Source organism: Patella vulgata, chromosome 9, assembly GCF_932274485.2.
Source record: "Patella vulgata chromosome 9, xgPatVulg1.2, whole genome shotgun sequence".
NCBI lineage: Eukaryota > Metazoa > Mollusca > Gastropoda > Patellidae > Patella > Patella vulgata.
The window spans coordinates 14,450,611-14,474,421 of NC_065887.2; the positions used below are offsets into that span (position 1 = coordinate 14,450,611).

Genomic DNA, 23,811 nt, shown 5'->3' on the forward strand with positions numbered 1-23,811 from the left:
TGTATCAATGTTAGAAAAATCGGGTGATAATTGTTATTTGTAGAGTGTAGAATATACAACACCATTTCATTTTCTATGTAGGAGTATAAAATGAGAAATTATTGTCTTTTCTCTTGACACCGGACAGTTTGAATTCATACACAAAGCTACATAATTGATTTATCGCCCTCTATTGTCTGCAATATCACCATAGGTTAAGTTCTGTAACAAATGAAAAGAACGGGGTATAATGTCCTACTGTTCTGCACCGACGGGGCTAATGAAGACGGACATACGCCATATACTGTCCATAGACCTTTGTGCTTCGGCCTACTCTTCCTTCGAACTGTCAAAGGATCTTTTACGTGCACGTCAATTTGTCTACAGGACCTCGGTTTTTCGTCCAATCCAAACGACAAGACTATGTCCTTGCCAAAGCCTCCGTCCCGCACCTCCGACAAGGCAAATTCGTACTTGAAAATCCCCAGGAAGTCTCTCCCCTCGCACCGGGTGCCAACCCGAGACATACAAGTTAGCGGGCGAGCGTACTACTCACTGAGTCACCCCGACGGCCAAGCTCGATAGCAACAAAAGGAATCTTCACTGACTAAGGTTACGCGCCAGTCATTTTAATTGCGAATATGTGTACATATGAGAGACTTCGATATTCAAAATAGGTAGTTATATGTTATTATCATTGAATGGATAACAACCAAACACGACTCCATTAAATTATACTAGAGGTATGTTAGACAATAGCTAGCTGCACAATACTGTATGGATATCGTACTACACCAAAAGTATATCTAGCCACTTTCGACGTTATAAAAGATCTATAGGAATGTGTGATGTATTTCATATATTGCAGGGGGTGAGTCAAAATATTGAATGTCTGAATATGGCTAGAATATTTTTATTTTACATTTTCTTTCGAGAATTTAGATCTTGGATTTGAAATATAAGGTACGTAGCCATCAATGTTTTGTAATCTACCAACTTTCAATATTTTGTAATCTATTAACCAACAAAATTTTGTAATCTATTAACCAACAAAATTTTGTAATCTATTAACCATCAATAATTTGTAATCAACTATGAATATTTTGTAATCAACTATGAATATTTTGTAATCAACTATGAATATTTTATAATCTGAAAACAATAACAAAAACAACAAAAAACGAAAGAAATTGGGCATAACGAAGTCTAGTACAATATATTGCTTTAATTAACTATAAATCGGTATGTAGTCGTGCATGGTACAGGCTACACCTATTTATTTCTCGTTAATATTTGAGATGTTCATGTATCCTACATTTGTTTTGTGCTATATTACTCAATACCGGGTGCTTTTAAAGGCGGTTTATGTATTTTTTGTTGAAGACTAAGATATCATTTAAAATATTTCCAATAATAGACTCTCCCACCCCTTGATTTTATTTTTAAAAAATCCATCTTAAGAAAATGATCCTTATTGTTTTTCGAGCCGCCGTGGCTCAGTAAATAAGGCAGTAGCTCACGAACCAGGAGGACCTTAGTTGGATCCTGGTGTTGGCCCGGAAAGTTTCCTGAGATTTTCCAGCGTGACTATCCCTTGTCAGTTGTGCACGACGGACTGTCTGGTTAGGTTAGCGTCTAGTAGTTAAGATGAGACGAAAAACCGAGGTCTAGTGAACACATTGGTGTATACGTGAAAGAACACTTGACAGTTGGAATTCTATATAATATATTATATATTATAAGAGTAGGCCGCACACAGTATGACGTACACCCGTCGTCATTAGCCCAGTCGATGTAGAACGATAGTGCGTTAAACCCCATTTCAGTTAATTTCTTATTGTTTTGTCAGCTGTGGCATTCCATAAAGCGATATCTTATTGCAATACACCACTGGATGTGGATATTGAATATTGATTGTATAAGTGGAAATCAGTGATCCGTGTTAGTAACTTAATATGATATTATAGTAGAATACACAGACTTATGGTAACTATTGGCCATATTGGATTAATAACACGAGACAGGAAGGCAATAGTACTTGCAAAAACTACTGAATATTATACGGCATTTAAATATTTCTATACATTATCTTAAATAACGAAGATTATCAATGTCAGGTACCCGGAAGGTAATATTAATGTTATTTTTAAAGCTATCTATAATAATTTTGTTTTATTGATAATTCATTTCTTAAAACAAATATGGAATTAAACAAAAAGGCGTTAAAAATCCTGCTCTTCTGCACCAACAGAGCTAATGAAGACGCGTCGGTTTATTGTAGCGCGTGGATGGGGGGGTGGGGGTGGGGGGGGCAAATGGTTAGCACGTGCGCGCTGTATCATAAGGTCTGTCATTGAGTCTGTGGTTTCGAATCGGTTGTACGCGACAAGGAGTAGGTCGCTTGTCCAACCTCGTGGGTTTTCTCCGGGTCCTCCGGTTTCCTCCGTCAGCTAAAGACCCCTACGCGCAAGCGAATTATTGAAATAAAATTGAACCATGTTTGTTCCCGAAATGACCCAGTTTGTGTCGAGTGGACGTTAAACCTCATATCTGTCCCTCCCTCTCTCTCTCTCTCTTTATCTCTCTCTCTCTCTCTCTATCTCTCTCTCTTGTACCGTTTGAAGGACTAGACAGGCCTTCAGCCGTGTTGATCGAGAAAGTACCGCGGGATTTTTCATCTTCGTTTCCCCTTGTCGTAGGTGTAGGACGGAAGGCCTGGTGAAAAACAGTGCCTAGACGCTCGGATAGGGTAAAAAAACGAAATCCCGTGTACGTAACTGAACATTTACAAATAAACGACACGCCGCTGTCCGGGCAAAATTTACCTCATAGCACACTGCATTGCGTTTGCCCGTCTTCATTAGCCTCATCGTGCAGAACATTAAACTCTCATCCATTTTATTTTCTACATCTTAAATATAACACATTATTTATTACAGTGCTAATATACCAAAGGTTGGAACTGGGAATTATTACGTATACCACAGCTAGCCGTTTCTATGTCATAACTTAATCTTTACTCGCGATCAACCGGTTAATTAACTTTTGTGTCCGCTACACTGGTTGTCAACAGTGCTAAGGAATAAGTTGGTATGACTCAAGTGATCAAGACCAAGTTTATAACACTTGATTTCATCAGAAGTATTGTGACTTTGAAAAAATAAGTTCCACGGCAACCTATACACAGTATTTTGTTAATTAATCTCGGTGGACATAAGTGAGAAAATTCATAGGGCAAAACTTGAGACCAGTTATATGACATACTGTCAGGAACAACGTAGAATATTTTCAGTGTTAATATTAACTGGGATTTGGATTCTTCATAAGAGTTTATAAAATAAATAAACCCAGGTTACATCTGAGAAAACTAAGCTAAAATAATCTCATCTGGAACTAGATTTGGTGAAAAATCATGAACGTTTTTGGTTGAGGTAAGTCTAAAAACATTCAATTATAAAATCACATCTCACTCCATAGTTTCTTTAAATGCATTATTTTATTTTCTCTGGTACGCCCGAGACAAACATTACTTTTCAGGAAATTAGAGCTTGGATGATCGAGAATGGAGTATATGTTATTTTAAACCATTTTCTCAAGTGCAGAATAAAGAATAATTTGCATTGATATAAATATTTAATGGCAATTTAAGAACATCCATCGATATACCCTCTATCATAATCATAATGTTCGAGGCTGCATTTTCGATTTCCTAATATTTTATAATATGTAAATCTTTAGCCTGTATTATAGATTACTTTTTGTTGATAACAAACCGATTGATTAATAACAATAATGTTTTCTTAATATAAAATTGATTGGCTTTATCTTAATAAAAAAGGATTTATTGCCAGATTGATATTGATTGTGATTGTATAAAAAGTGAGGATTACAATAACTACTGTTTTATATCCATTGATTTTGATATTAAATGTAACAGGTTTTGTGGTATTGTATTGCCTTAATTTTAATAAAATAATATAAAACAAGAATTAATTGCAGGAATTGCATATTACAAAATAGATCCATTTTCAGCCTTTTGTTATAATAATTATGTGGGACTATTTTACTGTGTTCGGTTTCCAGATAATCCCAAAGATATAAGAAGCCCAGGTAGCGATTTAGGATTGAAATAGTATATTTAAAAAATTTCAAATCATGTCGTTTATGGGATGGTGTATAGCTATTCTTATTAGAACATCCGATGTCACATTTCAATTATTGGAAACATTTTATCTTTAACTGAATATCTTTAATTGATCTTAAACAACACCATACGTATGACGTGTATATTAAATAGCTAAATAATAGCATCGTTTTGAATAATATTTCATCAAAAGACGGAACCATTATGGCACACTGAATGCTGTCCAAGAACATTCCTTGGAGGTTTTCTCGTCTAGCGAACTTCCGCGGCTCACCGAATAGTTAAACCCATTTCAGTTCATCAAAAGAACATTTTGATATGTAATTATCAATTCCTTATAATACTAATATTTACATGTATTATGAAAGCGACAACAATATGCTTTGATAGACATTTAAACATTCATTTTGTTAACGATTTAGATGTAAGGCGGTATTTAATCGATCGATCATCCTAAGGCAGATTACATCTAGATTAAATATATAAGGACTATAATAAATCGGCCACTCATGTGCATGATTTTTCTAATAAAACTAAATGTATAGTTGTGTTCACCACAATTATTGGGCTCGGTATTTTGATAGTTTCGACGTGTATCGCCCCTAATAGTACTTGACTATGATCGATCTCATGTGCGGTGAAGTTCTGTTGATTTTACTTTCAGCGCAATCTTTTAAAAGAATACTAGTTCAAAAATTGTTCAGTTCAGTTCAGTTCAGTATTTTTAAAGATATTATGAATTGAAAATAAAATTTGACAACATTCAACAATCTCTGCAGATGATATTAACAAGTCAGCTTCATCTATATGTGTTGGGTAATACCATTTTAATCTGATTGAATTCAAGTCGGGAAACTATTTTGATATGTTCAATAATCAATTTTTTTAGACACTTTTGAGCTAGGATTAAGCCATGTCAAATAAGAAGTATGTGTGAATTTCAAATGATGATCAACTGTACAAAGTAATATAGATTTTAAAAAAGGAAAAGGAAAATCGACTAAGAAATTATATCTTTAATATAACCATATGCCAAACTATCTTGATCACCAGTTTTTTCATAAGGTCAAGTAGGCTTATATGTTCTTTGATATTTCGATGTCGCCTAATCGTTTGGCACTGATTTCTAATGCGATCAATTGGTTATGAAACATAAATCACTTTCTGGCATTTAACAACGTAGTTAATTACACATTGTCACCGGTATTGTAAAACATAAATTTAGCTTTGACGTGCATTTTTCTGGAATTAAACAAAGTTTTAGAACAAAAACACAACAAATGTGTTATATATACGTCAACCACCCCAGGCATGTACGTGACAAGGAGTAGGGTCATCTATTCAATCTCGTGGAAAAAGATCGTACCATACATTAGTTCCGAATTGACCTACTCGCAATAATTGACCTGGAATTCGATACAAGTGTAGGCCGAAGCGCCGCTGCCCGGGCAAAATTTCCCTCATAGTACACTGTATGGCGTATGCCCGTCTTCATTAGCCCAGGTTAGGAGCATAACAGTAGGACGTTAAACCCCATTTCATTTCATTTTATTTTCACTTTAAGAGTGGTCTGTATTCCCGAGTATCTTTTGAACAATAATTACATATCCAAGATATAAAAGTACTGTCACCCCCCCCCCCCCCGCCCCCTGTATCTACAGCCTAACGGCTATCGGTACATTACAAAATGACCTTTAATCACAGACACTTTCCTTTAACATACAGGCTTTGCATAACCACCAAGTCGAAAATGATATGATTATCATTATTATGGTATAAGCTAGGATTAATGACAGACGAGGAAATTGGATATTAAAAACACTGGCGTCAAATAATAACCGCTACTTAATGTTCTATTCTCTCGTTGCCTAGTATAACTGTCCGACTATCAATGGTAGAACTATAGCACTTTTATTTACCATTATGCTCAAGTACCATAATCTATAACGCGGACCTCGGTGTAAACACGCACCTCGCATTACGCCAAAAGTAAATAAATGCTTTTGAAGGGGGTCGTGATACGAATATGTTAGTTAATATATCATGAATAATATTTATTTAAACTAGTGTAATCATCATATAAACCGTAGTTATACAATTGAGATAGTTTTAGTTAAATGTTCATCAGACAATGCGGCATGAGGCTAGTGAATAGGTGAGTTTTGTGTTTTCATTTTAAACTTTGGAGTGTCAAATTACCATAACTCTTCTTCACTGCATGCATGTTTGAAACTTAATTTAATATATGACACGAGTCACTTGGTCTAGTTAAATTTAATCCGCGAAATGAAATGTGGTTTAATACTTTTCTACTCTAACCTTGTGAATGAAGACTGACAGGGAAATGTTTTCCGGAATGTCCAATTTTACGTGCAAACCAACGTCTACATTGGAGTTAGGATTTTCGCCACCGTCCGATCAACGAGACGCAGGACTGGATAACCATTAAGCAAAATAAGTACGTGCTTAGGGATCATGGGGCGGGAAGGGGAAGGGAGGGGGGCACCACCTGCATTGTTACGTGACAAAATACAAATTAATTTTATGGTTTATTATGGTTCATTATTGTTTATATTTGGAATGACATATAAGCCTATATTTGGACACCAAGATCTGCTAAGTGTTTAGGGCTTCTATCGGGCCCTGGTCTTAATCCGGCCCTGACTAGACGCTGTTCTTTGCCAGGTCCTACCCCCCTGCGCCACTAACAAGGCATCCTCTCGTTAGCGAGCCAATATCTGATACTGAGCTAACTCATATGTCATAAGCAATTTCACACTAAGAAATGCAGCCATCCATAGCTTGTACTTTACACACAGTTCCAAATCGTAGTGGCTGTCATGACGGAAAGTACAACATTTCAAATTCAAATATTGAAAATGGGGAATTTTTGATAATTATTCCCTTTCGTGATATGTTTGAAATTGTTATCTAATTTTGCCTTTTTTCAAGCCATTTGGACTTTGCAATGTTCCCTCCCCTAACTGTTATTCAGACAAAATTCTCCTCGCAGTAAATATGGAAATAGCGATGTTTTAATCCCAAAACGACCCAAGTATGGTATTGGTGGAACTGTAAACCCCAGTCTATTCCATTTATTTTTATCAAGGCGAATTTGTATTTGTTCTCTCAGCATGGAAATGCAATTAAACTGAAGTTCCGACTAGGCAATACATTCTGTCAAATCATATTGCCATTCATAAAGTATCGAAAGCAATCAATCAGCATGTAATAAACATTGCTCGATAAAAATAATTAATTATAAAGTCTATTTTCTATAGTATTGATAGCTTTCTCTATTTATTTGATATCGCATGTCGATTAACATCAAGACATGAAGAACACACTGTTCAAATAATGTATTGTTGGTTTCTCGAATAGTGTCCGCGTTAAGTGTTATTCTTGTTTATTTGTTGAACATCACGCAGAAGTAGTCTTCTGTGACAAACCTCTTTAATTAGCTTACAAATTTGAAATGGCATTTTAATTAAATGCTATGATTTTACTGTCCATTTTATAAACTTATTATACGAAAGTCAATTATGCAGGAAATATATTTTTGAAAACACGTAATAGTCAAAACTTGAAAGAACAAAAACCAGTTCTAATATCCCCGTTAATCGCTTGACTGAAAGTAACAAATATTGGTATTTGCTTTAAATCTGTTTTTGGGTTATATCCACTAGAATATATTCAATACTGTATTTTCGATTTCCAGCGATTCTACAGGGAAACATTTTTTAGAAACTAATACCTGCATATAGATTAAATTTTCCGGATAACTTTTTAAAACCATATGATAATTAGTTTCAAGTAGCCATTCTATGAATATTTATTAAACATGCATAAACATATACTTTATTAAACATACATTATGCAATAGCTAAATCTGTCTATTGCAGGTCTTTGTTTAGGCCTGAAATGTTATCTAAATTATTAATTAGACATTAATTAAACTATCAACTATAGATGGCATCGCTAGCCTGCGATCTTTAGTGGATTGTGAGACGATTTACTGCATAAGTTTCCTTCACGATTTAACGATTAACTGGATAATCGAGACCATGCTGTTTATCGTACTGACTTTAGTAATGATGATAAATGCTAGGCGGAAATTCAATCGCTTTGTTCTCGGTTCATAGTGGATCAATTTGAATGACATTTTCAGCAAATTGCCTTTACATCATCTAGTTTTAAACTATAATAGTGAGAACTGCCAACTCGTTATCGAATCTCCGATAATGTATCTTTAATATAAAAAGTATTAGCATTACCGTAATATCAAGAAAAGCTTTATTGCAAGAGGGGGGGGGGGGGCTGGCCGATTAGTATAACCGTGCTCTCTACATCAAAAGACCTGCCCTGAGTTCTCAGGCTTAAGTTAAGAATTAACTCAAATTTGTTTGTTTTATTTTAACTAAAATATAGCCCTTTATAAAACTTTTGTTTTAATATATCAAATACATCAATAAGAAACTATGTGCAAAGTTTTGTGTTTCTGGATCACAGATATTTCTCAGAAACAGCGATTGAAAGTTCAGTAAATTCTTAACTTAAGTCTGAGAATGCTTTGTGAACACGGGGCCTTTGGCATTGAATCAACTGACGTGGTTTCGTTCCGAAGCCTGTTACGTGACAATGAGTAGGATCTCCTACCCATTACCCAACCCCGTGGTCTCTCTCCCGGTTCTATGGTTTCTTTTACTGCTATTGCTAAAGACCCCTACTCGCAAGCGCAATGTTGAAATAATAGTGTTAGTCACGAAATCAATGAACGTTAATCCTTATTTCTCCATCTTTCTTCCGTTATATAAAATTCAAACCTGCATAATTTTAAGTAACAATGCGTGATTTGCATTGTTAAGAAAATATTAAATTTCTGACACATGTACTCGGATTGATTATTTAACATTTAATCAAGATAACAAAAGCTAGATAATTTCCCGGCTTGGACTCAATCGCATTTAAAACAATCCCATCAATTTACTTCACGGACAAATATAGATGGCGGCCGTCTTGTTACATAGGGTGCAGCATAGATCCACGGAATTTTCAATTCATCATAATTTCGTAAATACTGATCGGAACCATTTTGGACTGATAGTCCTATTATTGATTCAACTCTCACAATATGATAGTTTACAAGGGATGCCATTTTTAAAAAAATAATTTCAAGTAAGTAGCAATGCATCAATGATATAAATCGTATTGGCCTTATGGTAATAAGAAACGTTTCATTGCAAGAATTTTAATGGCTGCAATGGATAACAATAACCAGTGTTTTATATCCATTGATTAGGTTATTAAACATTAATGATCTACTTACACGTTATTAGTTAATAATTCAGGTGCAAGCTATCACTCCATTACAATTTAAAAATGGAAGAATGGCGTCTATGGAGAGATATAATAAAATACCGGATAGCATATTATTTTGTTTAAGAAATCTTGACAATCTTTTTCTAAACTGTGAAATTGTGTGTGGCCAATTTTGAATCTAACCTAATCCCTTTCTGCTTTTTCAGCATAGAAACTAAACAAAAATGGCACATTTCATCAATCAAGTTATTGACGTCATTTCAAAACCACCTGAACGAAGAACGGATACGGAAATAGAGGCCATTATACCATGGCTACGCAGGCGCACGCCTTTGTTTCAAAATCAGCAAGATGGTAAGTACTACTCTACTATACGTAAGCTCTCATGTGGGGTACAGACGGCCAACTTGAGACGAACTCTCGAATCACGGGCCCTAGGACAAAAATCTTTTTTTTTTAAAATTAGTATTCACCTCTGTTTAAGTTGGTAACAAAAAGAGAGAGAGAGAAATGGGGTTTAACGTCCACTCGACACAAACTAGGTCATTTCGGGACTAACACAAGGTTTTAATTTTATTTCAATAATTCGCTTGCGCGTAGGGGTCTTTAGCAGTGGGAGGAAACCGGAGGATCCGGAGAAAACCCACGAGATTGGACAGGCGACCCTACTCCTTGTCACATACAACCGGGGATTCGAAACCACGCCAGATGACTCAATGACAGGCCTTATGATACAGCACGCACATGCTAACCATTCGGCCATCCAACCCCCCAAGTGAGTAACAAACCCAGTTCATAAAATGCACTACTTCAGCACAAACTTTTGGATAGGCTGGCGCATTAAATCGCAGGATAACATTAAAACTATTTTAAATTGCTTATCTTTACTTGTGCACTTGTAACAAGCAAATGAAATCTAATTAAATTATAGTTGCGCAGACGTTTAATGACGTCAGACACTAGATTGTCTCATACCTCCCTAGTTAAACTCGGTTATCACTTGCCGAAGAATGCGTACTAGGGGCTGAAAAGAAAGGATGTTTAGTTGCATGGATGGGACAAAAACGGACTACTGTGTTGAAATTGTTAGTAGAGATAAAAGTTCAATTGGAAGTTGATATTTGAAGTAGAGTAGGCAGAAACATCGCTACCTGAATAAAATATTGTATTAGAAATACAAAATGACTAAATCATACTGTATTAAAAACGGACGTCTATTTTCAATGAGGTTCACACTATCATACAACTCCGTGTAAACAGTTACCCCCCATCCATTAAATTTTAATATATTATTGTCACCAATGAAATACGAAACCAAATTCGATATACACCATTGTTTACTTAATGTCATAAGTGTGAACAACTACCCTGGATACAACAGTTTTAGCGCGTGATCAGACTTACATTATTGAGATATAGTCATAATAATGGCCGTCTGTAAATTATGTAATGGTATGCAATACGGTGTCCCGTGTATAATGAATTATTGTTACCTAACACAAGACAGGAAACTCAACACCCATTAATGTGGACCACCAGGGCGAAAAACATGAAAAATGCATTTTGTAACCTCGATGCATATTTCAATAAATAAGCATTAAAAGACTTGTGTAGAGGTGTGCAGGACGGGGGGCCACACAAGGACAATTTCCAGTCGTTCGGATAAAACGGAAAAGCTAGATCCCGTGTATAAATTGGCGAGCATGTAAAGTAGCACTTTAACAGTTGAAATGTGGTATAAGAGTAGGTCACAGCGCCGCTGCCCGTGCACAATTATGCTGATAGGTATGACGTATATCCGTCTTCATTAGCCCAGTTGGAGCAGAAAAGAAGGACGTTAAACCCCATTTCATTCCATTTTCATTTTACAACGTATTGATTGTCCTCAGATTGGATAGTCAATGGATCGGTCGTCTGGGTCAAATATTGACTACATAATAATTCTCTGTCGATCCTTTAACTCGACATAAGGGCGGCTACCTTGATAATCATACATAAATTTTAATCAATAGTTAAACATACATTATGCAAAAGCTAAATCTGCCTATTGCAGGTCTTTCTTTAGGCCTGAAATGTTATATATACTATTAATTAGACATTTATTAACAAAACAAGACCATAAACGACTCTCGATGGCATCGGATAGTCGAGATTTTAACTAGATTAAAACGGTTCGCCATTTAAAAATTTAATTTAAAAATGGGAAAGCGAGGATAAGTCCCGATTATACCAGTGCCCTGGTTACTACTGTGCACACATCTTGTCAAAAATACAACAATGATAAAACTTGGCTGAGAATGAAGTAATTTGAATGAAATTTTCAATATTTTCTTTTTTTTATCATCTATTTTTGAATTATTATAGCAAGAATGACCAACTCTTTATTAAACTCTTAACTAATGTATCTTTAAAGATACACTATGGAAGATTAGATAATGAGCTGGCAGTTCTCAATATAAAAGTTAAAAACTAGACGATGCTGGAAATTTCAGTCAAATTGCTTCACCCTAAGCCGGGAAGCCTTATTTTAAAATCTTTGTAGCCTCGATTGTCATTGTTAGCGCTAGCACGATAATTAACTGTGTCCCGATTTTCCATTTTTGGGTTTAATCATCAACGGACGTTGAACAGCAGATCGGATTCAAATCAAATAAAAATCGGACAGATAAGATGGCATCGAGAGTTTATTATGGCCCTTTTATGTTGATAAAATATCCAATTAATTGTTTATATAACATTTCAGGCTTAACGAAAGTCATGCAATAGGCAGATTTACCTGTTGCATAATACTTGTTTAATAAAACTTGACTCGTTAAGTTGTACGTAATAAGTGAGCTGAAATCAAAATGTACACGCTTGATAAACGTATTTGTATTTTTAAAATGAAAAAAAAATATAATAGAAAATAAAGATTTGTTACACACGAGTAATAGATATGTCGGGTTTCATAATTATTCAAGTTCAAAGATTAAATGAGATAATCCCGGTCAACAGGTCCAAGTGCTGATATTAACTGGATTAGGAGCTCGCTTGATTAACCTCTTGTATAGGTTTTTAATAAATAAAATATTGTTGAACAGAGCGATAAATAAAGCATATCGTGTGTTTTTGCTTGTAAGATTAATCTGTAGTGAATTCTACAGGTAACAATATTTATTACATAGTTCGAGATGTCTTAGTAAAAATGGCCGATATTGTAGGCGGTACGCTGTAAATTTAATTGTGTAATTGTGTTGGTAATCGAACGGTTTATTTAAAGTAACGACAGCATTTCCAAAATTGCTTTAAATCGTTTTAAGATATTGGTAGGAATCGAGCGATTATATTAATGGTAGTTTTCACTATAATAGTTAAAAATTAGATAATGTAAAGGGGATTTGCTGAAAATTTCAGTCAAATTGATCCACCTTGAACCGAGTATTTAGCGATTGAATGTTGGGCCTCGATCATCATTACTAAAGTCGGTACGATAAAATACATAGTCTCGATTATCCAATTTTGATTTAATCAGAAGCAGCAGACTGGGGTCTAATCCAGTAAATATCGCAGGCTAGCGATGACATCGAGAGTTGATTAGATTATTTTCTGGATAAGTTAATTAATGTCTAATTAATAATTTAGAAAACATTTCAGGCCTAACACAAGAGCTGCAATTGGCAGATTTAGCTCTTGCATAATGTATGTTTAATGTTAATTGATGTAGCTTTAGAGTTTTTTGTGTACAAGTTGTAAATCGTGATCATTTATAACAAAAGCCAGGTAAATCGTATTAACACCATATCTAAATAACTTTCTATTGATATTTTTTGGGAGCCACGGTGTCACCCGATTAGAAAGTATTACATATTTCGAGAAGGTATTTGTTGAGTAATAAAACCTTCTAGTAGTTTATCGAGGGCCGTCCTTACCGCACGGTACAAATATTATCACCACTAGAAGCAACAAATTCCAGAACAAGCCAGAACTCATACCAAAATGGCCGCTTTATACAAATGAGTATTTAGGGGAATACTAACCCGAACCCTAACCCTAACCCTTTTAAGAGAAGTAAAAACTAAATTAGACCCAAGTTCAGTCTTTTAAAAAGGGTTAGGGTTAGGATTCGGGTTAGTTATCCCCAAAATTCTCATTTATATAAAGTGGCCATTTTGGACTCCGGAAGCACCCGAACCTCGATAAACTACTAGAAGGTTTTATTTGTACCGTGCGGTAAGGACGGCCAGCCCTCGATAAACTACTAGAAGGTTTTATTACTCAACAAATACCTTCTCGAAGTATGTAATAAAATCTAATCGGGTGACGGTGTCTACGTAAGTATGACATCGGCTCGCTAATCAAGGTTCGAACTTTGAACCTTGCTTGCGTGTACGTGTAAAAGTTTCCTTGATTTTCTGGACAAATTGTCCCCGGATAGCACACTGCATTGCGTCTCTTTTAACCCGGTCGGCACAGAAACGTAGGACGTTAAACCTCATTTCATTTCAATTACTGCCACACCGTATTGTAGAGGAGATGGATATATAAACTCAACGCATAACATTTTAAGGTGTAACCTAATACCTCACACAAAAGGTAACAGATACGTATCACTGCTATGGTCTATTAATCCACTTAATCCAAGTTAATGCGATGATATCGATCTATAATCTATAGTGAGGTCAAGAGGTTATTCAAGCTGTGTCTTGGATTAACCCTGTATTTAATCATTATATATGAAGTTGTAGTAGTTTCGTGGGTTTATAAATTAAGGCTATACGTGTTATTATTTTTCATTTTATTGAATATTTTGTCCAATATTGCACTGATCTAAACCAAACAGTCCCTAGTTTAATCTACGGAGATTTAAAAAACAACGTTGAATTTATAATTTTCTTATGGTCTAACTTCGCTTTAAAGATAAATAATATCTTTCTTGGCGATAATTTGATGCCATCTTCATTTAACGATGTTGAATTTAATGAACACAAAAACATAATATGGAACACAATTACTATTTTAATCAAAGCGACGTTTCGTTGAGGGTTCTCTCAACGTTTTCAAGCAAATGATACTGAAAATGATATACACAAGGTTTATATTTTTTTATTATTGATTAATGTTTAATTAGCTATTACTTGTTTTTTGTATATAAACCCTGCATTGGCAGAGAAAGTTCATCCAGATTTTCCGGCGCGGTTTCCCCTTGTCAGTGATGCAGGACGGAGGGCCTGACAAGGACAGCTGTCTATTCGTCCGGATGGGACGAAAAACCGAGGTCCCGTGTACATATTGGCGTGCACGTAAAAGATCCCTTGGTAGTTGGAATTCGATATAAGAATAGGCCGTAGCGCCGCTGCCCGGGCAAAATTTCCCTCATAGCACACTGTATGACGTATGCCCGTCTTCATTAGCCCAGTTTAGGAGCAGAATAGTAGGACGTTAAACCCCATTTCATTTCATTTCATTTTGTATATAAACCTTCTGTATATTATTTTCATCATCATTTGCTTGAAAACGAGAACCCTCAACGAAACGTCGCTTTAATTAAAATAGTAATTGTATTCCATATTATGTTTTTGTGTTCATTACGTATGTCAATTACTAAATGCCGCTCAAAGAAGTTGCTGAATTTAATGCCATTTTGAATCTGTGTTATTCTTTGGGTCTGACGTCCCTTTAAAGATATATATATATATACCTTGTCGACCATTTGATGTCATTTTCATATATCCATCGTAAATATCCACACAAAGCTTTATCGCACCTCTTTGTTATTATATATGTTTACTTATATTAAACAAACTCATTGTATATTGATATAATATAATATATTTACAATAGATCACACTCTATTTATATATTAGGTATGCTATTACTTTAGTTACTTATTATAAACTTATATCCATTCATAAAATTTTAATATCACAAGTCAATCAATAACATATTATATGCTTCGCATGGCCATCCCAGTACTCTAGGTGCATGTTGCATTGAATAGGGGTTAAGACATACGCCTAAGTTCTAACATTAGGGTCATGGAAAAGTTATTTCATTAAAGGTAAAAAATACATTAATTTGGGTATTCGAGAATACAACAAACAAATAATATTAACATTCTTCATCCCAGTGTTGCCCAGATATGTAAAGAGATTAAGCATATATTCAAGTTTTGATTATTCTGAGTCTGATCGTGACAACAATGACCACTATTCATAAATGTTCTTTATTTAACACTTTATTGCAGAAATTCATTCGGAATCATTTAAAATGCATGTCTTGATCAAAGTCTCCTTTTGTCAAGAAAAAGCTTATTGGCACATGTTGTTTGAAGTTATGTTCTTTGCACAAGTTATATAAACCCATTCATTGGTGTTTTAGAAAATGAAATGGGGTTTCACATCCTACTTGTCTGCTCTAACCGAGCTAATGAAGGCATTATACACTAAGCATACAATAGGAATTGGACTAAGAGAATACCGGTATCCAGCTGTATTCCACACGTAAACATAAACATAGACAATAATTCACGTTAAGTGTCAACGAGACATAATACCAGAATCCAACCATATATTCCACCCCAATTACAACTTTCCTCCGATGTAATCAATTTTCCGTTTCCCGTATCGTTTTCTGTTATCCCGGCCGGTGCAGAAAAGTAGGACGTTAAACATCATTGCATTTCTATTTCATGTAATTCAGAATTCATGCTTATGAAATAATAATCATAATGATCTTAATTTGTATTTCGCATCTATTCAGTCTATCAGGGAATCATGCTCAAGGCGCTAGAAAATGTACTCATTTTGGATTGTTAATGATATTGACTAAATAAAGTTTTTTACTTCTGGTTTAAAAACGGACACAGAATCACATTGTCGGATAGTTTCTGGTGGTGTGTGTATTCCACACAACTGTTGCACTGATTTCAAATTATTGGTAGGTACATCCAAAAATAAATTCACTTCTTATCGTAAGTACATTTGTATTTCAGCCGTTCTCAAAGACATTACCAGGAACTGTGAATATCAGATGGCTAGTCATGATGATGTTATTCTATGTCAAGGTGAACGAGGAGAATGGTGAGTCAAATATGGCGTAAATTTGCCAGAGCTCTATGGCGGTATCCAATGCTTTTCTCTGCCATTTGTCTTTTACGTTTAAAGTGGTGATTAGGTGGCCGAATGGTCTGTCATTGGGTCAAGGGGCGTGGAGTCGATTCCCTGCTTGTACGTGACACGGATTAGGGTCGCCTGTCCAACCTCGTGGGATTTCCCCGGACCATCCGTTTTCCTCCCTCTGCTAAAGATCCTAATATTGAAGCGAATTCTTCAATTAAAAATACATCGATAATTTCATTGTGTGCGTATGGCACTGAATACAAAGTCGAGAATTGCTTTGCATCCTGCGACGATGCCGAGAAGTAAGAACAGAGACACAGTCATTATATAGTATGAATAGGGGGCTAAAACGAAGGGGGTAGAAGAGCCTTAGCTCAGAACGCTTCTAATTATCTCGGCGCAAACGGCGCAATATAGTCCGGAAGGAATTATTAGTGAGCAGAAATTCGCCCATGTATCTGTTATCACCCGTCACTTCATTCAGTTATATAAAGGGATAACTCGTGTTTTCCTTTTGCGTTCGTCACTTCCTATTGTTGAAACATCGATTACTTATCTATCGTAGCAATGATCTCTGTGATAAAATACTATTTGGAACGTGTTTAACCAGTTCTATCACATATGTGATAATGACTGGCACCAATATTGTCCTTTAAGTTTAATCCCATCATATTCTTTGGATAACAAATTGTGCTACCAGTATTTGAGCTATATACATTTCTTACCGTAACTGTATCGTTTCAATAAACATTAGAAGTTCACGAAATCAATCAGTCTTCAGAATTTTGAAAACTCCATTGTGCCAATTTCTGAAATATAAGACTTTCAGCTGCACCATAATAACAGCTGCTAGATAACATTTTCATTCTATGCCACAATCTTATTTCTTTTTTCACAGTATGTATGTCATATTAAGAGGTGGCGTCTCTGTTTATATTGATGCCACCATGACTGGTGAAGATGAAGGGTATCCATCGCCCGTACCACGTTCCCCGAGTAAAGATGGCTCTTCCCCGGAAGTCAGACTAGGAAGGGATCTTGATAGAAGAGTGTTCGGGAAATTTATTATAAAAATGGGCAAGTATCTTAAATATTCTAATATAATGATACTGAAATGTATCCAAAGCCCGCTTCCATATTGAATTACATTGCTTGTTGACATTGGAGAGGTTGGGGTGGATGCGCTGTAGCCGGTGGTCTGACGTGTGCACTTTATGACATAAGGTCTGTATTTGAGTGGGGGTTGGATGGCCGAATGGTTAGCGCGTGCGCGCTGCATCATAAGATCTGTCAATGAGTAAGCTGGTGTGGTTTAGAGAAGGGATAGGTGACCTGGTTTTGATCCCACACGTCTACGTGAAATGAGTAGAGTCGCCCACCTAACCTCATGTTTTCTCCAGGTCCTCCGGTTTCCTCCCATTGCTAAAGACCCTATGCGCATGCAATTTATTAAAATAAAATTGTTTCAGCGAGTCGAGAGATCGAGTGTCGCATTTGTCAGTCTACTTGTCAGAGCACACAAAAATCCATAGTATTTGTCAGGCTAACTGAAGTCCGTATTTAAGTTTTATACCCCTTTTAGCAATACTGACAATAATTCAAAAATGGCGGCATCTTGAACCGAAACTTTAAATTTTGTCATTTAATTTACATATTTATTAAACCGTTTGTATTCATTTATACACTGTGTAAATAGAACCTAAGGCGTTTTTGTAGTTTAAGAGCTTATATTGTATTTCAGTTCGCAAAAGAAATATCTCAGACAGCTTGGCATATGTATAATATTATTTGAAATAATTAAATATTTATTCATTTAGAATCTGGTAAAAGTTTTGGAGAAGTTGCTCTTATATCCGAAGATTCCACGAGAAACGCGTCAGTTATTGTTGATACAGATTGTGATTTTCTTGTTGTGGGTAGAAAACTATTCAACAGATCATTGAAGGTCAGCATGTCATAATGAAATGAAATAAAATGGGGATTAACGTCATACATCCCTGCACCAACTGGACTGATTAAGGCAGACATACGCCATGATGTGTGCTACGAGGAAAATTTTGACTGGACCTTCTTATTTCGTATTCCAACAGTCAAGCTTTCGTTTACGTGCACGCCAACAAGTGCATGGGATCCAGTTTTTTCGTCCCACCCAAACGACTAAGCTCTGTTCCTTGCCATTCCCTCCGTCCTTCACCATTGACTAGAGGGAAATCATTACGGAAATGTCGGGGAAAGCCGGCAGCGCACCAACACTTCCTAGTTTGCGAGGCAGCGCCTTACTGACTGAGGTACCACGACTCTCCATACAATAACGATTATTTCGATCGTTTCAACAAACCCGGTATGAAGTCGGCCGAACTGTTGTGAGAGTCCTGATTTGGCATTCTGAACCCCCCTTCACTTTCCTTTCCTGTCATTTGTGGTTTCTTTATTTACTCTTCTTGAGATCTGTTGTTCATCCGAGTGTATTCATCTTATTATTTCAGGCTTACGAGGAAAGTAAATATGAAATGACGAAGACTTTTATACGATCACACCCTTATTTTACCAACTGGTCTCCTCGTTTCAAGCGGCTACTAGAACTTAGTTTAAGGCGAGAAGTTTTCCCATTTGAATCCACAATAGTCAAACAGGGCGATAGAGTCAAAGGTGTTTTCTTTATAGTCAAGTAAGTAATTAATCGAAGGTCATCCACATTACATGTAATCAAATGAAATAACACTTTGATGCCCTGATTTGTGTGGTACCGTCGTTTTCAATGTTTGTTCAATCGTTCACTCTTTTCATTCTTACATTTACAACCACCCCCACCCCTCCCAACGTACAGCCCACCATCACTATGTTCCACAAAACGACCTCGTTACCTTTATAATTTGTAGACGAAATTATCCCCCACTCCCTTTAAAGTGATAAAATCGACCATCTCCATTGTTGAGACGCTCTAACCCCGTTTATTAGTTCCCAGACATCTCACAAATGTTTTCAGTGTGAAAGCTATCCTAGGCCACATAGCTCCAAAAGTTTCCCCTCCGAGAAAGACTTTTTTTCAATCCCGGGTATGCGGTATTGAAATACATACTCAGCGCCGAAATTCAACTGTCCACAGTTTTGGAAATGCCCTATAACTGTCATAATTCTTAGACGAAATCATTCCCCCCCACCCCTTGAAGTGACAAAATCGACGATCTCCATTGTAGAAATCCAACTACCCCCGTTTGAAAACCAAACAATTTATGGAGATGTTTATTCGGATTTATAATTTCAGTAAATTTGAAATTGAATTGGCTGATTATGCCTTTAAATTATATCTGGCGCCATTTTGTATTAATTTGTTAGATAAGTAGACAGGTAGATTTATGAGTAATCACATGGATGTAAGTTCATGTATAATTCAAATGAAATTTAAGCTTTCATTCATTTTATTTGTAGAGGACAGGCAAACGTAACTGTAGAACCTGGTCGCCATAGGCAACAGTATCATCAATTGTGGCCGTTTGAAGCCGGTGTTGACACGTACTCTATAGAATTTGAATGGTTGCGGTGAGTATCTTATAGATATTGTGTTACCGAAGATTATTATCAGTGAAATATTGTGGTAACAATTGTGGTAACAAATTTAGGGTAGCACTAATATCGACCGAAACGGACGAAATGAACATTGTGCCGAAATGAAACGAAATATCACCGAGCGAGATAGTAATCGGGTTTAAGGTCCACTCAAAACAAACCGAGTCATTTCGGAACTAATATATGGTACAATTTCTTTTTTAAATTCGAGGAAAGTGGAGGACCTTGAGAAAACCCACGCGGTTGGACAGGTGACCCAATAACTTGTCACTTATGTGGGATCAAAACAGCGCCACTTGATTCAATGACGTACTTTATAATCCGGTTACCCTCTCCCCATCAGGAAATGAATACTAAAGCCGTTATGATAATACGTTAATTAGTTTGTATTTACTCATGATTCGTATCTGTTATATGCATTACACTTTCTGATAATTTTGTTTACAGAGAATCCCGTAAGAACGCCATTTTGCGTAGATATGAAAATCCAGCGGTTATTCCTACTAAACCAGACCATGTGACTATTAGGAGAAAGGAGGGGTGTGGAGCGGTTGAAAAAAAGCGGCAGGAAAAGTCGATCTGTCTGTGTACTCTTAGCGATGGCGAAATTATCGGGGACACTGAGTTGTCAATGAATTTAAAGACTTATATGCAAACCGTGGTGTGCACAGCCGATACAGAGGTGTTCATGCTGGATTTGAAAACTTATGATCGACTGGTCGGCAGAAAGAATCTTGGCACTGTAGCCAAAATGAAAGCTCACGTTGTTGATAAATTAGAAACAAGACTTACTTTAGTAGCCGGGGATCAGATTCCCTTATTAAGATATTTACATTACAAACTCACTGAAACCTCTTTGCCATCAGCCAAAAAACTTCCACCTTTAAAAGCCAGCAAGTCTCTCCCGGCCACTGATGTACAGTTTCAATATTTATTGGAGAGATTTCGAGAGGGTCGCGCCCCCTTAGTGCTTCCCCACGTCCCCGGTGCATTGTATTATAAAGATTTAATGGAAGAAAAGGCGCGAATTCGTGAAAATGTCAGACGTCGAACGACCTTAAGTCTAGCAGAGAAAGTTCGCGAAACAAGGCGAGCCATAAATAGGCGAAAACCAAGAAGCAGACGAGAAATATGCGAGTCTCTTAGAGAAATGGCGGAAGCGGAACTAATTATGTACGAACAACCTGGCCATTCTAAAAATCCAGATTTAATTTTGGAGACATACCGATCCACGGACAATCTTACAGAGGCCAATGCGGTCAATACCTCGAGGAGTTCTTTGATGCCGCCTACAGCACAACAGATGGATATCATGGATACATCTACAACGCATGTGAAGGATACCCGATTACTGCCCATAACTGAAGTTGCCAAAGTTCAAAATCAAAATCAAAACATAACCGAGACAATCAATCAAAATATAGAATCAAAATCCGAGCCAGCACCTTTTGTCACAACAATGCAAAAACCAATCGAAACAGAAGCTCCGCCATCGACAAATCTTCTTCAACCACCAGGAGTAGATAAATCTGAGACACAATCTCGTCCTACGTCAAAATGGGAGACTCCTAGACAGTTTGTTAAGGAACAAATACAAGCCAAGTATACGTCCCTCAACAATTTGGACCAGGATGAAAGTTTTGATGACTTTGAGACGAGCGACACGACACTGAGTTACCTGGAATCACGTATCAGATCTTTTCATATTAGATATGGCGATAAGCCAAAAATGTCTCTGAAGCTGCCAAAATTAAAACGCTTTAAATTGGATCTACAGGTAGGTGGTTTTATTGTTTTTTTCTTTTACCAAATGTCAAAGTTTTTATGTAATTATTTCATAATTGATTAATTGCCTAAAAGAAAATGGCAGCTTTTATTTGAAAACACCCGACAACTCAAACCCTATGATTAGCGTCCTATGTTCTTTATATTAGGGATTCGAAGAAGCCTATGTGATTTCAGCCATTTCCGTTAATTATTTCTAGAATTATGGCAATTGTTTCACTGTATAGAACCTTGTGTACCCTCTAAAGTTATCATTTGATTAGTGAAACGTAGAATCCTATTGATTTACAGCATTTTCCGTATATAATTATTTCTAGAGTTATGCCCCTTGTTTCACTATGTAGACCCTTGTGGACCCTCTGAAGTTATTCGATTATTAAAAGGTAGAAGCGTATTGAGTTTCAGCAATTCCATATATAAAACTGTTAGGGTTATCACCCATCTTTCACGTTGTTGAACCTTGTGAACACTCTAACGTTATCATTCGATCTGTATGAAACTGTAAATGCTCCCATTACCTACAAACGAGTAAATGTAAATATGTCACAACCCTTATCGACCATTGGCCGATTTAGCTGCTGTGGGCGTATGTTTCGTTGCCTGGAAACCAATATTTTTAATTTAGAATCAGATAGTCCCATACCCCTCCATCGACGCCAGGGCATTACCGAGGATATATATTCGTACCGTTTTCCCACATATCATCTCAGTAGTGGTAATATTGGGGCAGTTTGATTGCTAATTATCAAAATCAAGAGTCTCTTTGCAAATTCGATTACAATATTCACAAAATATATCCCTCCATTCTTAATTACCCAATTGGAAACATCTGGGTTCAAATTTGGAAATCTGTAGAAAGCAAACAAAAATATCGAAATAATCTAGTATCGGATTCGTTGTTATTAAACATGGTGCGGAGTTTGTGCATATTTTAATAAACATTCATTTATTTTAAATAAAAAGTTCTGAAAAGTGTAACTGCTTTGGCAACCTTTAATAATATATATTTGTTTCTTTTCATAGGATGATGGTCACATTAAACCTAGACCAGGAGGACGTGTATGGATGCATCGTAAACATTGTCGATTCGCCGAGAGTAAGATCCAGGTGAAAGGTCATGAACATGTGCGTCATCACATGGTGTCGTCACTACCCGAATTCACATCTATAAAACAAACTCAAATGGTGGTTAATGTCATGATGAGTGGACGAAATGGCGATCAGGATTGACGATTTACTGTGTTAAAAATTCAGAGAGTATTTTAAATAGTTGGACATCGTCATGTTGGGCGTTTTAAATTGATCAGTTTCCATATGAATTGCTTCATTTACTTTCAATAATTAACTCTTTATATACTTGACGTAGATCTTCTCCAACTCCATATTTTGTATAAATAGTAAAACATGAGAGATTGGCTTCCAGTTTGACCCCATTATATGAAATAATAAGGTATGTATGAATTCGTGTCAGTCAAATACACCCTTAATGGATTTAAGATTTAAAAATCGGTTAAGAAACCTGGATTATTAGTGTTGAGACAATCAGAGGAGTAGAAATAAGTTTTTATTAGTTGATCTGTCTAAATCAATGAAGTTACAGCCCAGCCCATTCCCCTGCATGAAAATGAAAATGACAATGACCATGTCTTACCGCCGCCCTTTTGTTCGTAAAAGTGCTTTAGTGTCTATATCTATATAATATTTTACTGTAGACTATATTTTTTAATTGTATAAACAAAACAAAATGTATGTAAATTGTATATTTTATTTAAGAAATGAATAAATTTTTTTCCATTTATTTGTAAAACAAATACCTTTGCACTGCTGCAACCACAGATAAAAGATAGGCGTAAGGACCGGACCATCGCCTTGTAGCCAATTTGTCCGTTTATCAGTCTAGCCTACTTTGTCTGCTCTTTG

General features: G+C 36.2%; 1 protein-coding gene and 1 long non-coding RNA gene across 2 annotated transcripts; both read left to right on the plus strand.

Annotated features, from left to right (window-relative positions):
• The first annotated feature begins 9,656 nt into the window (after window positions 1–9,656).
• On the plus strand, window positions 9,657–17,610 carry LOC130014321 (uncharacterized). The gene is made up of 3 exons (XR_008789276.1): window positions 9,657–9,796; window positions 16,413–16,500; window positions 17,438–17,610. It is a non-coding gene; the product is annotated as an uncharacterized LOC130014321 (long non-coding RNA).
• A 2-nt stretch (window positions 17,611–17,612) lies between these two features.
• LOC126832679 (uncharacterized) lies at window positions 17,613–23,599 on the plus strand. Its single transcript, XM_056103269.1, has 6 exons — window positions 17,613–17,616; window positions 18,357–18,484; window positions 19,026–19,207; window positions 19,969–20,079; window positions 20,554–21,883; window positions 22,915–23,599. Exons 1-6 carry the CDS (start codon window positions 17,613–17,615, stop codon window positions 23,119–23,121), a joined length of 1,962 nt encoding a protein of 653 aa, XP_055959244.1. The 3' UTR covers window positions 23,122–23,599.
• Window positions 23,600–23,811: the final 212 nt, after the last annotated feature.

Coding starts and splice junctions, on each gene's coding strand:
- LOC126832679 (XM_056103269.1), top strand. Junction 18,485..19,025: donor TATTCAACAGATCATTGAAG/GTCAGCATGTCA, acceptor TTATTATTTCAG/GCTTACGAGGAAAGTAAATA. Junction 20,080..20,553: donor ATAGAATTTGAATGGTTGCG/GTGAGTATCTTA, acceptor TTTTGTTTACAG/AGAATCCCGTAAGAACGCCA.